This window comes from Neolamprologus brichardi, chromosome 7, assembly GCF_056152115.1.
Source record: "Neolamprologus brichardi isolate AB-2024 chromosome 7, ASM5615211v1, whole genome shotgun sequence".
In the NCBI taxonomy this organism is placed as follows: domain Eukaryota; kingdom Metazoa; phylum Chordata; class Actinopteri; order Cichliformes; family Cichlidae; genus Neolamprologus; species Neolamprologus brichardi.
This window is the reverse complement of record NC_142110.1, coordinates 19,690,148-19,702,893: the sequence shown is the minus strand read 5'-3', so window position 1 is coordinate 19,702,893 and position 12,746 is coordinate 19,690,148. Positions and strand designations below refer to the sequence as shown.

General features: G+C 39.5%; 1 protein-coding gene across 2 annotated transcripts; it reads left to right on the top strand.

Moving 5' to 3' along the window:
• The first annotated feature begins 1,020 nt into the window (after positions 1–1,020).
• Positions 1,021–5,986, top strand: avpr1aa (arginine vasopressin receptor 1Aa). 2 transcript variants are annotated; one of them, XM_006782475.3, is made up of 3 exons: positions 1,021–2,066; positions 3,977–4,198; positions 4,613–5,986. In XM_006782475.3, exons 1-3 carry the CDS (start codon positions 1,118–1,120, stop codon positions 4,723–4,725), a joined length of 1,284 nt encoding a protein of 427 aa, XP_006782538.2. In that variant the 5' UTR covers positions 1,021–1,117; the 3' UTR covers positions 4,726–5,986. The 2 variants fall into 2 exon arrangements, with proteins under 2 accessions (XP_006782538.2, XP_006782539.2); XM_006782476.3 differs by lacking the exon at positions 4,613–5,986 and having other exon boundaries at positions 3,977–4,346.
• The last annotated feature ends 6,760 nt before the right edge of the window (positions 5,987–12,746 follow it).

The following is a 12,746-nucleotide window of genomic DNA, read 5'->3' as shown; positions in this document are numbered from 1 at the left end:
CTTGACTGAAACTGGAGCTAAAAGTGCAGAGAAGGCAGATTCATAAGAATAATCGACTGCAGCAAATCAGTTAATTTTAATGTTATTAATCATTAGTAAGAGAATTTCTTTCAGCTGCGGATTAATTAATTACAGAATAAACCAAGTCACAGTTCAGTTTAAACAGTTTTTTTAAGTGTGGTTTTTATCTGGGCTTTAACAAAAACAACATTCCAGCCTGTTGCCCAACACATTCCTATTAAAGCAACATCACAGCAACACATTTAGAGCCCCGAATGTTTGCAGGTTCAGCTACAGTTACCTCATAACAATTCCTCTGCAAAGCTTATTATGCTGGGGGGGGGACATTTAAATGTTATTTGTGAACTGTTGGGTCTTTTCTGTCTTTTCTTATTGGACCTCAAATATTCATAAAGTGTATGAAAAAAAATTGTAAATACAAATTGTGTTACTCAGTTCATTGTACTTTAAATACTTTACATTTTCAGCACATTTTGTGACTTTTTAATGCCCACAAAAGTTCCTAATAAACAATACCTACGCGGAGTTGGGGTGATGTGGATGTTGTGTAAAGCATCGGGAAGGGCTTGGCTCCGCACTGCAAAAAATGTTTTTTTTTTTAGCCATAATGTTGTGGAAGTCACATGCTTTGAAACATTTTAAACTTTTTGTCTCCAAAACAAGACAAGGAATAGGAAACGCAGCACAGATCATTTTTGGCTTGATTATATTTATGCTGATATTCAAACACAGTTTCAAGAAAACGCACGTTTCGCATATTTGAACACTTTAGATTGCGTTGGGTACATCTTCACTGAAAAGTATCCCTCATTGATGGCTGTGTTCATTTTGTATTTATTTTTACATTTTATTTGAATAAATTTGTGCTTGCCACTATATATATTAACCATTAGGTGCCATGTTTTTGCAGTGCATCCTGCTTTGCGCACGCAGTCTGAAATTTGACTCGAGTTTAAAAAGCGCTGACAGGAGACACAATTCACAAAGCAACGAGTTTCTCTCTATGGGCGCCAGGTAGCTCCATATACGGATTGGAGAGGCACTTTGCAGCCCCTCTGGCACTAAGTCTTGCTAGGGCGCACAGAGGGGCAGTGCCATGTACGCTACTGACAAACGTATGCTCCTGAACGAAGAGAACCAGACTTTGGCGTTCACTGTCACCACTGACCTAATGATGGGAACGTCTGGAAACAGCACCGACCACCATAACGGATCAGATCCGTTTGCAAGGAACGAGGAGGTGGCACAAATAGAGATAATGGTTCTGAGCATCACCTTCGTGGTTGCTGTGATTGGGAACGTAAGCGTCCTGCTGGCCATGTACAACACAAAGAAGAAGATGTCGCGAATGCACCTTTTCATCAAACACCTGAGCCTGGCCGATCTGGTGGTTGCTTTCTTCCAGGTGCTGCCACAGCTGTGCTGGGAAATCACCTTCCGCTTCTACGGCCCAGACTTTCTCTGCAGGATTGTGAAGCACCTCCAGGTGATGGGAATGTTTGCGTCCACCTACATGATGGTCATGATGACCCTGGATCGTTACATTGCCATCTGCCACCCTCTGAAAACCCTACAGCAATCCACACGACGCTCGTACATCATGATCATCTCCACGTGGATATGTAGCCTGGTGCTCAGCTGTTCACAGTACTTCATCTTCTCCCTGAGCGAGATCCAGAACGGCTCGGGCGTCTACGACTGCTGGGCGCGCTTTATCGAGCCATGGGGCGCCAGGGCGTACATCACCTGGATAACCGTGGGCATCTTTCTGGTGCCCGTGGTCCTTCTCATGATGTGCTACGGGTTTATCTGCCACAGTATTTGGAAAAATATTAAATACAAGAAAAGAAAAACGACGGCTGGTGCGGCAAGCAGGAATGGACTGATTGGAAAGAACTCGGTCAGCAGCGTTACAACTATCTCAAGAGCCAAACTGAGAACCGTTAAAATGACTTTTGTGATCGTTTTGGCGTACATTGTTTGCTGGGCACCGTTTTTCATCGTGCAGATGTGGTCTGTGTGGGATGAAAACTTCCAGTGGGATGGTGAGTGCTTATAAATGAACACAATACTTATTAAATGTCACACTTTTAATCGTTCTACAAATGCTGAGAATTGCAGGGGGAGAAAATTAACAGAAATTTAAGAATCGCGTTGCGCAAGGGGAAAATCCACGAATTGCGCGCCTTTACGCACGAACTTATTTGACAAACAAAACCAAAATCTGTAAACATACTAATCTAAAACGTATACAGTATCAAACCTTTCACGCACACGCGCTCACACGCACACCCACAACTACATTTCACCAAATAAATGAAACGTGTCCATTTGGAGAATTTTAGGTTTCGAAACCCCGAGTTTTTCAGGGAGATTTAGGAAGGAAAAAATCCTACATCTGCATTTTGAGACATTAAGTGGTCAAATGTTATGGCGCTTTAAAACCACGCTACTAGTATAAATTATGTGTAAGCAACATATTGTGTCCTGTCCACAAGGTGTTTCCTTTTTATCTCCTCTTGTCTAAAATCAGATTGCATCTTTTTTTTAACAAAAGTTTTAAGTCACATTAGCCGAACCTGTTTTATACAATTTATATGGTACTAATACAGCAATACTATATTATTGCACTAATTATCAAATGCCCTACTTTGCCTTACTTAAAGTATTTTAACCTGTTTTTTTAAAAAGTGAATTCACAGAAAAATATTTCAGACTTTTGTTCAAAGTTTATCAGTCTGACTGTGGATCAGTAGAATTAATTATTGCTGGCTAGCTGATAAGTTCATTCAGTTCTTGGCTGAATTCAATTGTTAACTTTTGGTGACGGTGTTGGGATGGGTAGGTGGGTGTGGGGTGAATGTTAAGAATTAAAATTTATGTGTAAAATTCTTAGGTTAGCTGCATCACTTTCCATTATTACCTCTTTTGTTTTGAAATAAAGTTTTTGAAGTCCTAGTGAGATGGATAATTCCAACAACTCAAACACAAACAATGACAACTGCAATTAGACGATAAAGTCAGATATTGTGGTAGTTAGCTGGAAGGCCGAAACCAACAAAAATTGGGCCCCAAGCTCTCAGTGAGAGTAAATTTTACAGGAAATTTACAGATGATTCACATTTACACATTTTCAAATTCTGGTTTCTAGTATTTTTCTCCCCTACCATAAAGTGCAACATAAAGTGCAATATAACTCAAATTTGTAGAAATTTGGGGAAGTTCTAAAAAGGCACCATGGTAGGTTTTGTTGTTGTTGTTGTTGTTGTTGTTATATATGTCATCAACCTGCAAAGGATTGCAGGTAAAAAACAACAACAATCATTTATAGAGCTCTATAAACTCAAGTCCTGGCACTAAATAAACTGTATGGGCCTACTATATTGGCAGCTGATGAAACAAACTCCTCCCTGAGTTGGACCACTGTTTATAGCTTTCCTCGTCTTCATTATAGGTTTTTTTTCTTATAATTTTAGGCACCAAAATTTCTTCTTTTGGCTTAGAAAATGACCGTGGCTGCAGTGAAAACAGATCCTGTTATTTTTTAAATGTGTTAATTTATCGTCGCTTCCTTTGTTACTGGTGTGAGGAACTCTGTGACAGTGAAGACACCAACAGATCACATTATCCTCCAATCAAAGTGTTTCAGATGTAGGAAGAGAGAAGAAATTTATACTTAAATCTATCTGACTAAGTGTCAGTGTTTGAGGAGGTGGATTACCGCCTTTTGCTTATATTATGAAAATTACATTTTATTCCAAAAGTCTTAAAACTAGTTGGATCTGCAACAGAGATTTCTTCTAACTTTGGCACACCTTTGTAACTTTCAGAGTCTGGCACATTTAGGCAGCATTTAGACACCAGAGGCACTGAGTTAAACAGGCATTTCTACAGCCTGTACCAGATGTTTTGCGAATTAATCATCCTTTCCCTCCTTCCTCTCTCTGTTCTCCAGATTCAGAGAACACAGCAGTGTCTCTGTCTGCACTCCTTGCCAGTCTCAACAGCTGCTGTAACCCGTGGATATACATGATCTTCAGTGGCCACCTCCTCCAGGATTTTGTGCAGTGCTTCTCGTGTTGCCGCAAAATCAACACCGACTTCAAGAAAGAAGACTCAGACAGTAGCCTCCGCAGAACGACTTTGCTCACTAAGATGACCAATCGGAGCCCAACAGGTAGTACCGGCTACTGGAGAGAGCTGGATAATTCCTCCAAGTCCTCTATTCAAGCAGAGTAAACACATGTTTGGCAGTGGCACCAAATGGCATGAATGACAGGAACTGCAATCTAACTGACTAAACTGCAAATTATACAGAAAATCAAGCTTTTTTTAGTGTGAAAAAAAAAAACATGAAACAGGGTGTTGCGAGGTTCACAGGAGCAGAAAATATGAACACATTAGGGAACGTGCATACATCTTCTTTCTTTCTTTAGATAACCTCAGCAGAAATGTTAGAAAAATAATGAGAAAAAAGCATGCACAGGCTTTAAATTGTTCTATTGAATGGAATTATAAATCTTCAATATTCAGTGTTTCGCAGATTCCTGCATGAGTTCTTCTGAGTGTTTTTTTCCCTTTTTTTCTTTAGCGAGAACCTTTTTTTCCAGGAATCCTGATGCTTTCAAAGGTTGTTGTGCCTCCCCGCAGTGCTGCCGAACACCCTTTCCTGTTAAAGTGTTTACAAAGATAAAACCCATATAGCAGCCGAGATGTGTGTAGTGATGGTGAAAACGACTCTTCCAGACCACTCGTCTCCAAGTAACCAAGGCAGTCACCTCATCCGTTGTGTTTAGCTTTCCGTTTTTCTTGTTTTTCTTAGAACCACATTTTAGTGGCTTGTAAATCTGATTCGAACCTTTTGCTTTGACCTGAGGGAAAAAAGTAAAATAAAATAAAATAAAGGGAAGCATGTGGAGTTACATTTATCAGCCAGATTTTTGTGGTTATGTGCACTTTTATGATTTGTTGAAGGAATTGTTTCATGTTGCACAAGACAGTCCTAAATTTGATGGCTTTCATTTCTGCTCAGCATTGGTAAATGAGATCTCCTTCAAGTTTTATAGACACACACACACAGAGATAGAACGCAGGGGGCTCTGATGAAGTGAGACTGACCACTGCTGTTTAAGTCAGCCCACCTTCTCACAAACTGTTCCCATGTCTTTCATAAAATCTTGGGAAGAAGCTCACACATTCCACACACAACACGTCAGCACACTTCCTGATTTTCCTCAGACATCCTGCACCACTGGAGGTTCTGAGTTTTGGCTTCATTTGCACTCGAGATAAACAACTTCCTGGAAATCAATGTGATATGTGACACCATAATGGTTGTCGGATTAAAAATAATCCCCCCCACCCCCACAAAAAAGCTATATTGAATCAAGATTGTACATAGATATTGTGTATATATGTGTGCACTGTGTATCAAAGTATGTACATATAAATTCAAATGTTGCATATTTGTATATTAAAAACACTTAAATGTCTGTAAATAGGAGTAATATATGTAAATCTATGGGGCATGAGTTGCTGGTCTGTAATGGCTTGTGCAAATCTTTAAGAGGTAACTTACTGTAACACCTTATGTTGAAATATACACGCCAATGTATTAATTATTACGTTGTCTTTGTTCCTGTTTTTACTACATGGAACATTTCATAGTTTGTGCTTCATGAAGCTGGTGCACAGCCACAGAAATTTATGTGTGTTATTTCTGTTGAAAATGAAGTGCTTTGTGAAGTCATGTCTCTTGCCAATCTAAGCACTTGAAGCTTGCCAAGCTCTGGGATTATGCAACTGCTTGACCTTTCAATTGAAAACGTGTGAATGGGAAATTCTGCTAATGAGCAGCCTTTTGTCAACATGTTGTCCACCCCCATACTGATGGATAATATATGTCCCAATAGAATGAATAGCACCTTGTAATAAAGTGATAAATCATTGCATTAAAAGGTCATTTTACCTATTCAACTGAGTAAAGATTTTTTTACTGTTTATTTTCAGTGTGAGGAGGTTTTGAGATACATCTATCTGTGGGATTTCTTTAGTAGAAAAATGAGCAATGGAAAAATGGAAAATGTCCAGGTAATTTTGTCAGTTTTTTCATAAATGGTAAAATTCAACATGTGGTTAAAAACAGTAGGGGGAAAAGTCTAACAAGAAAAATCCCTTCATAGTAAAACCGTACCATATTTTCACAGATTTTACTGTGTCATGTGCCACAGTTTTCCTGGGTTTTGATGCAAAGTAGTTGTTGCCTTGAGCTTTAAACAGTTGTTGGCAACTCCAGCTGATTAAAAAGAGATTTAATGAGTCATAACTTTTTAATAGATTCTGTTATCATTACAACAAAGACAAACTAGCCCAATGTTTATGATAAACCAAGCTAACCAGTTGTAGCATCACATTTAGCATACAGATTATCTCAGCACAAGAAACCAGATGAGCACACTTCCTCAAACACCAGACCATTGCTTTAATCCATCCAAAAACCATAGCTCCCAACAGGCTTCACAAAACAGAGTGTTAATAGTTTTCAGAGGGCCAGGTTGTTGTTTCAGATTCTGGTAAGATTTGTGTTGTTGCTTTATTTTCTTCATCCATTAAATCAAAATTCTACAAATCTCAGAGGCAAATATCTCAAAATCCAGACACATGAAACCAGCGTTGTGAGAAAACATGTTTCCTATTTAAGCTGACCCTTCAGTCATACTTTAGATTCCACCAGAAATGCAATTTCATTTAATTTAATAATAGTGATAATACTGTAATATCATAATAATACTGTGTGATTGTGTAACACATCATATTATTGCATTATTCTGTTTCACAATAACAAAAATGTCTTACTCTTTTACTTTAGCAGCCACGCCACATTGCTTAGCATTTGGAACAAGAATGATATCTGCTGTTGCTTAGTGCATCTGTTGATAATGACGCTTTTTTTGGAGTTCCCCTTTGCAGTATCTAAAACCTTTCAACCCCACTATGTCCTCTAAGGTACAATTTATCACCAATCATGTGATTTTAAGAATACAGGGGTCTGTTGGCTGTGTCATAGATGGATGACAGAGGAACTCGTTACAGGAAATGATGACTCCTTCAAATAGCGCTGGAGAGACAGTTGTTTTAGATATGGTGAACATAGCTCAAATTCCTCAGCTAGCATACAGTCTGAATCTCATTACAAAATGTCAACCATGAAGAAGCATTCCTACGAAGCGCTGGCCATGAGCCAGGGATAGGGGGACAGGGTCTGCAGTCAGAGTCTAGACTGAGAAAATAATAACTGAGCTTCATTAGAGACTTTGAACAACTAGGACTCCAACTTAGAAATTCAGAAAACAGACATCTTACTATAAGGACTGCAAAATTAGTAGCATATCCACAGAATACGTGCACAACCCAAGATTTTCTATATTTTGCGTTGGAAACATGAAACAGGGCAATGCAATTTGTACAAAACCAAAACCACAAATGCAGGTGAGATGGCCAGAGATGTCTATTAGGAGAGGTGAACCCTACAGCGTCTAGTCAGGGGTGTCAAACTCCAGTCCTTGAGTGCCAGCATCCTACTTGTTTTTGAGATATCCCTGCCCTACCTGCTACTGATTACCTGGATGAGGTGTGCTTTGCCAATAAGAATCTACAAGGGCAGGTTAGTTGGAAAACAAGCAGGACAGCGGCCATCAAGGCCTGGAGTTTGACACCTGTGGTCTAGGTAAAGCCAACTGCCAGTCAAAGTGGATACATCTGTAACTTGAAGCCTTAAAAAATTAAATAGCTAAAAAATATTTATCCCCTAGATTTGTTATGAAGTAGTATATTACCTATAGAGGCCAGAGCATTTTGTATTGGGCTGTGATCATGCCTTATTCTGATTGTCTTTTTACATAGAAGTTTGTGGAGAAAGGCTTTTTCTTTCTTATTTTTGCAAATTAGTTTCAGCATACAGTCATTCATTCACCCTGAGCTGCTTGGGAGATGAACAAAAAAAGGATAAATGGATCTCACTGGAGTGCAGGGGTCTGTGAAGAGGGACAACATCAAAGACTTTTATATCTTTTGCGTGCCACATGTATGGATACCTCAGGCAAAGACAGAGTTGGAGGGATGTCAGTAAGGGGGCTGAAAAATGCAGAGATATGAGCTGCAGATGCATATGAAGGTCTTTGTTCACTGGCACCCTTCTGAAGAGTGACTTCACACTGACTTCGCTCCAAAACCTCAAAGCCATGGAACATGATTTTTCAAGCACCACTTTGCTCTTTCTTGGAAATCCCTCACCTTCTCCTTCAGCATTTAAGCTCATGCCACAGAATTCAGCACAAGAATTCCTAATGATATCCAATCTGTCATATTCTTTAGCTTAAAAAACATTAAGATCCCGCATTGTTTGGGAATCATGCCAAGAAGACTCATACTCCCTTTCTTAATGAATAAACAACTTGTGTTTTTCTAGCAGGGACCAAGTCCTGTTTTCTGTTATGATCTGGACAATTGTGTCCACAGCTGCCTTCCCTCCACCTGACACCCTGGCCTTTCCTCAACCCGGTACAGAGATTCTTGCTTGCATGCTAGTGTAAACGAAACAGGCTTTACAAAATGTTTAGAAAGTCAATAATCTGACAGAAGTGTTCATGTTAACAAATGAGGGATACAGATTTCTTTCTTTTCTTGGCTGAATTAGACTGCAATTGGTTAATGGTAACATAACAAACCAGATGTGTTGCTTCTAAGTGGATCCGACTTGAAAGAGTCTCAAATACAGGAAGTTCTTTTAGTTCTCTGATGAGAGTTAAATGAGAAGAGGGTCTGTCAGAGTGGCAGCATATTTGCCTCAGTTACATGCAAGCCTCTGTCTTCCTGCTCCATTGTTCTCCTTCTGTTGTCCATGAAAATAACATATTTGTATTTACCATTGTGTTCTTTAATCACCCCCCAGAGATCAATCAATCTATTCAAACAGGTTGATCTAAAAAAAAAATGCTAGTACACAAAATCTGGAAAATAAAGCATTATAGTTCAGGTATTCACATTCTTCCAGACAAGGCTTGCATAACTAACTTTTTTTCTGTTACTCATGTTCGGTGTTACCAAACAAATTTCCTTCACATAGATTGTGGACAGCATGTCTATTGTCTACTTTTAGTCTCTGCTGTCAGCAAATTTCATAGGCCAGTTGACCGACTGTAAGTTATTGTTTCCTAGTTGCAACAGAATTTATTTAGTTCAGATCGTTGAATGAGTGGAATTTGATTACTTATAAAATCATTATGTTAAGGTGGGATTTTCTTAAAGAAATATAACATTAAACTAAAGTAAAACTAAACTAAATTAAATAAAGAAGCAGCATTAATTTGATATCAAAATAATAAAACTGATCTGGACAGAAATAGTAGTAATGATCAACTTATTATTTTAAAAAAAATTCTCATATACGTAGTACACAACAACACAACAAAAATAGTTTGCCACAGAAAAATTAAAAAGATGAAGAATCTGGATGTGTTTTTGGTAAAAAAAAAAAAAAAGTCCAGGTAGACTGGTTGGTTGGGACCGTTCTGACTTGACAAGCTGAGCATGTTTGTAGGTGACAATGAGCTAAACAAACTACAAATAATTAATATGGTGATAATCAAGATGTACTGTGTGATAGAGGGTAGCTCAGCTGGTTTAAGCTCTAAAACCACTGTGGGAACGTACATTGCTTCATTAACCACAGACTGTATAAAAAGGAGAACACGGGCATATTGGGACTATCAGCTAACATGAGCATTCTTAGTTAGCAAGATGCATTCAGAGACTGTATACATAAATGAACAGTTGCTAATTAGTATTTGGTAAAATTGTTACATGTGTTACTTAGATTAATTTGTTACATTTTTGGATGAAATGATTATTACATATAGTAAAACTATTATTAGAAGATAGTTTCGGTCATGTGTTTCATCTTATCCACTGTGCAGAAAATTTAAAACCAAATCATGCTAAAGCTAATTTGTTCATTCAACATCAGCTGAGGCTCAAAGTGATTATAGCAGTTCTTTACAGCTGCACCTAAAGCAGGGTAACTGCCCTGCTATAGCACAGAGGGGCAAGATGTGTTAATCTGTGAAATATGAGCGATGATGGCAACTTTGTTCAGTAGAATCCCCTGTTAAAAGTATTAGTAGTATAGTTGTTTTTGTTTGTTTGTTTGTTTTTTATCCACCCAAGTGACAAAACAGGTGTGTAAATAAGGAAACAAGAATGCTTTTCATACACTTTCTTAACTGTACACACCCAGTATTTTGTGGGTGTAAATGTGTTTGTTTTATTGTATTTTATTTTATTTTTTGCTTGTCCCGTTTGGTTCTTTTGCCATCAGAATTGTTGTCTAAAGGCAAAGAAAGATGCCCAACATATTTACTTTACCAAATGGACCATCCCAGCCTTGCCGTATTGGTCTATTTGATTCACCTTTGCTTTTATTGTTTATTTTATTTTCATTTGCTGAACACGGGACAGACTTGACTGGGGAAAAGAAAAGGGAGAAAGAAAGAGGGAAAGAAAAAGAGTGGGGAAGAGGGACGGTGATAAAGGGCAAAAACCAAAAACCAACAAAACAAACAGACAAAGAAATACATATATCGATCACCTGGATCACCTGTTGAGAAAGCAATAAGAGAAAATAAGCAAAGAAAAAGAGAGCAATATAATAAACAACACCACGATGATCTATGGGAATATAACAGTAAATACTAAATATTAAATATCATTGTGCAGCACGTAAGATCGACAGCGCACAGTGTGCTTTGAGGTAGCAGCCAAAAAGGGTGTAGTTTGTGTGTGTGAGCACCCATGTGTACACCTGTGAGCATGAGTGCGCTTGTATTTAAAAGGTTCCTTCATGTAATGATCTGCTAGAGGGTGTGGGGAGCCACAGCCCCGTCCTCGAGGGCATGAAGCAGGTATGGAGGAGATCAAGGCTCCAGACATCCAGAGGCCCCAAGAGCAAAGGAGACCAAGGAAGACCAATGGAGGGGCAACCGTGCCACTATCCCGGAAAGAGCTGAGGGGAGCCCCAGATGAGGGGTCACTCAGCAGCCGCGGAGCAGAAGCCAGGGGGGGTTGCAGTGACGTGCCCGTGAGCTCCGCCAGCTGTGCCAGAGTGACCGAGCCCCAGGCCGAGAGGCCGAGGGCACCCCACCCCCGAAGGAGCCCGAGCGAGCCCCATGCTCCAGGCCCTGACAAGCAGCCACCAGGAGTGAGCCAGTGGGTACCTGGACGCCCATCCCTGGACACAAAGAACCACCAATGCACCGATGTCTGAGGGCGTCTGCCACTGGCAGGGGGAGTGGTGGGGGGTGATAGGCCTCCATACTATGGAGGGCCTGAGATGTCCTCAGAGAGGTGGCGTCTGATACCTGACCTGACATATAGACACAGACAAACAGGCACACACAGATACAAACATCTATTCCCACCCTCATGCTCTCATATGCAATTACTCAACACTCACTCAACATGGAGACAGACATAGAGAGCCACTGTACACACAATCACACTCCCCAAGCGTACTCTGTACCCCAGGTCTAGGTACCCTTGCCCTTGGAGGGGGAAACTGCACCCAGACCCAATGTGTTTATTTTTTACTTGGAGAAAGATCCAAAAACTACGGTACAAAAATTTCATTCTAAGGGTTATAAGGGTGGAGGTTTAAGACATTCATTATGAGTCACACGTTTCATACAGAGACCTTTCAGTAATGTGACCTTCTCTCTGTTGCCACTGCTACATGAGTGAAATGCAGCAATTATGACTTCACCAAAAACATCACATGTTTTAAAAAATAAATAAACTTTAATACAGCCAACAGGTTTTTTTTTTCTGGATAGACATTTTGTGCTTTTAACATGCACCTAAGCAACCACTTCGTCTCATTTCTCAAAGAGAAGGAAAGGTCACATGTTTAGATTTTGTTAATCAAAACAGGTGCTTTGATGTGTCGTGGGATCACAGCGCAAGGCTGTACATAGTCTGCATTTAGATTACAGACTTGCTGTGTAAAAACAGAAGCCAGGTGGAAATCAAAGGCAGAGCACAAGAGGCAAAATGACAGGCTGCTGGACATGTTATTCATTAGTTCCCCAGCCCCTGTCTTACAAACAGAATATACAAAACATAATTAAATTCTTTACTGAAGAATTTGGCAACATAATTAAATTATGATGATAAAACATCACAGTATATTGCTCTATATGTGTTTATCACTAGTCTGAGGTATATTTTGCACAAAAATGTTGAGTATGTAATGGCCAGAACATGAGAGGAGAGTGATACCTTCATAGCAGAGTTGTTGCTTAGACACCAGTAGCAGGTCAAACTCTTTTTGTGGACAATGATTAACAAAGTGTCAGCTCAATGGATTTCATTGCTTGTGCACACAGGTCAGAGAATCTTGACCCTTGTTAATTATGAAAGCCTTCTCTGTGGTCACTAGAAGGACAGAGATGAGGTATTGCATGGCTGCTTGATCGATGTCTTTTCCAGTAGCTGACAAGCACAATCTGTTACCTTCTTAGAAATGTGTTCCCTGAGAATTCCTGAGAATCTTTAGGCTATGTTGAGGACCGAAACCAGAGGAATCACAATATTTCTTTTATAAATGAAAACAGACTTTATGTAAACTTGTTAATGCGTACTGCTGACTTTTCTGAACATTATAAAAAGGAGGA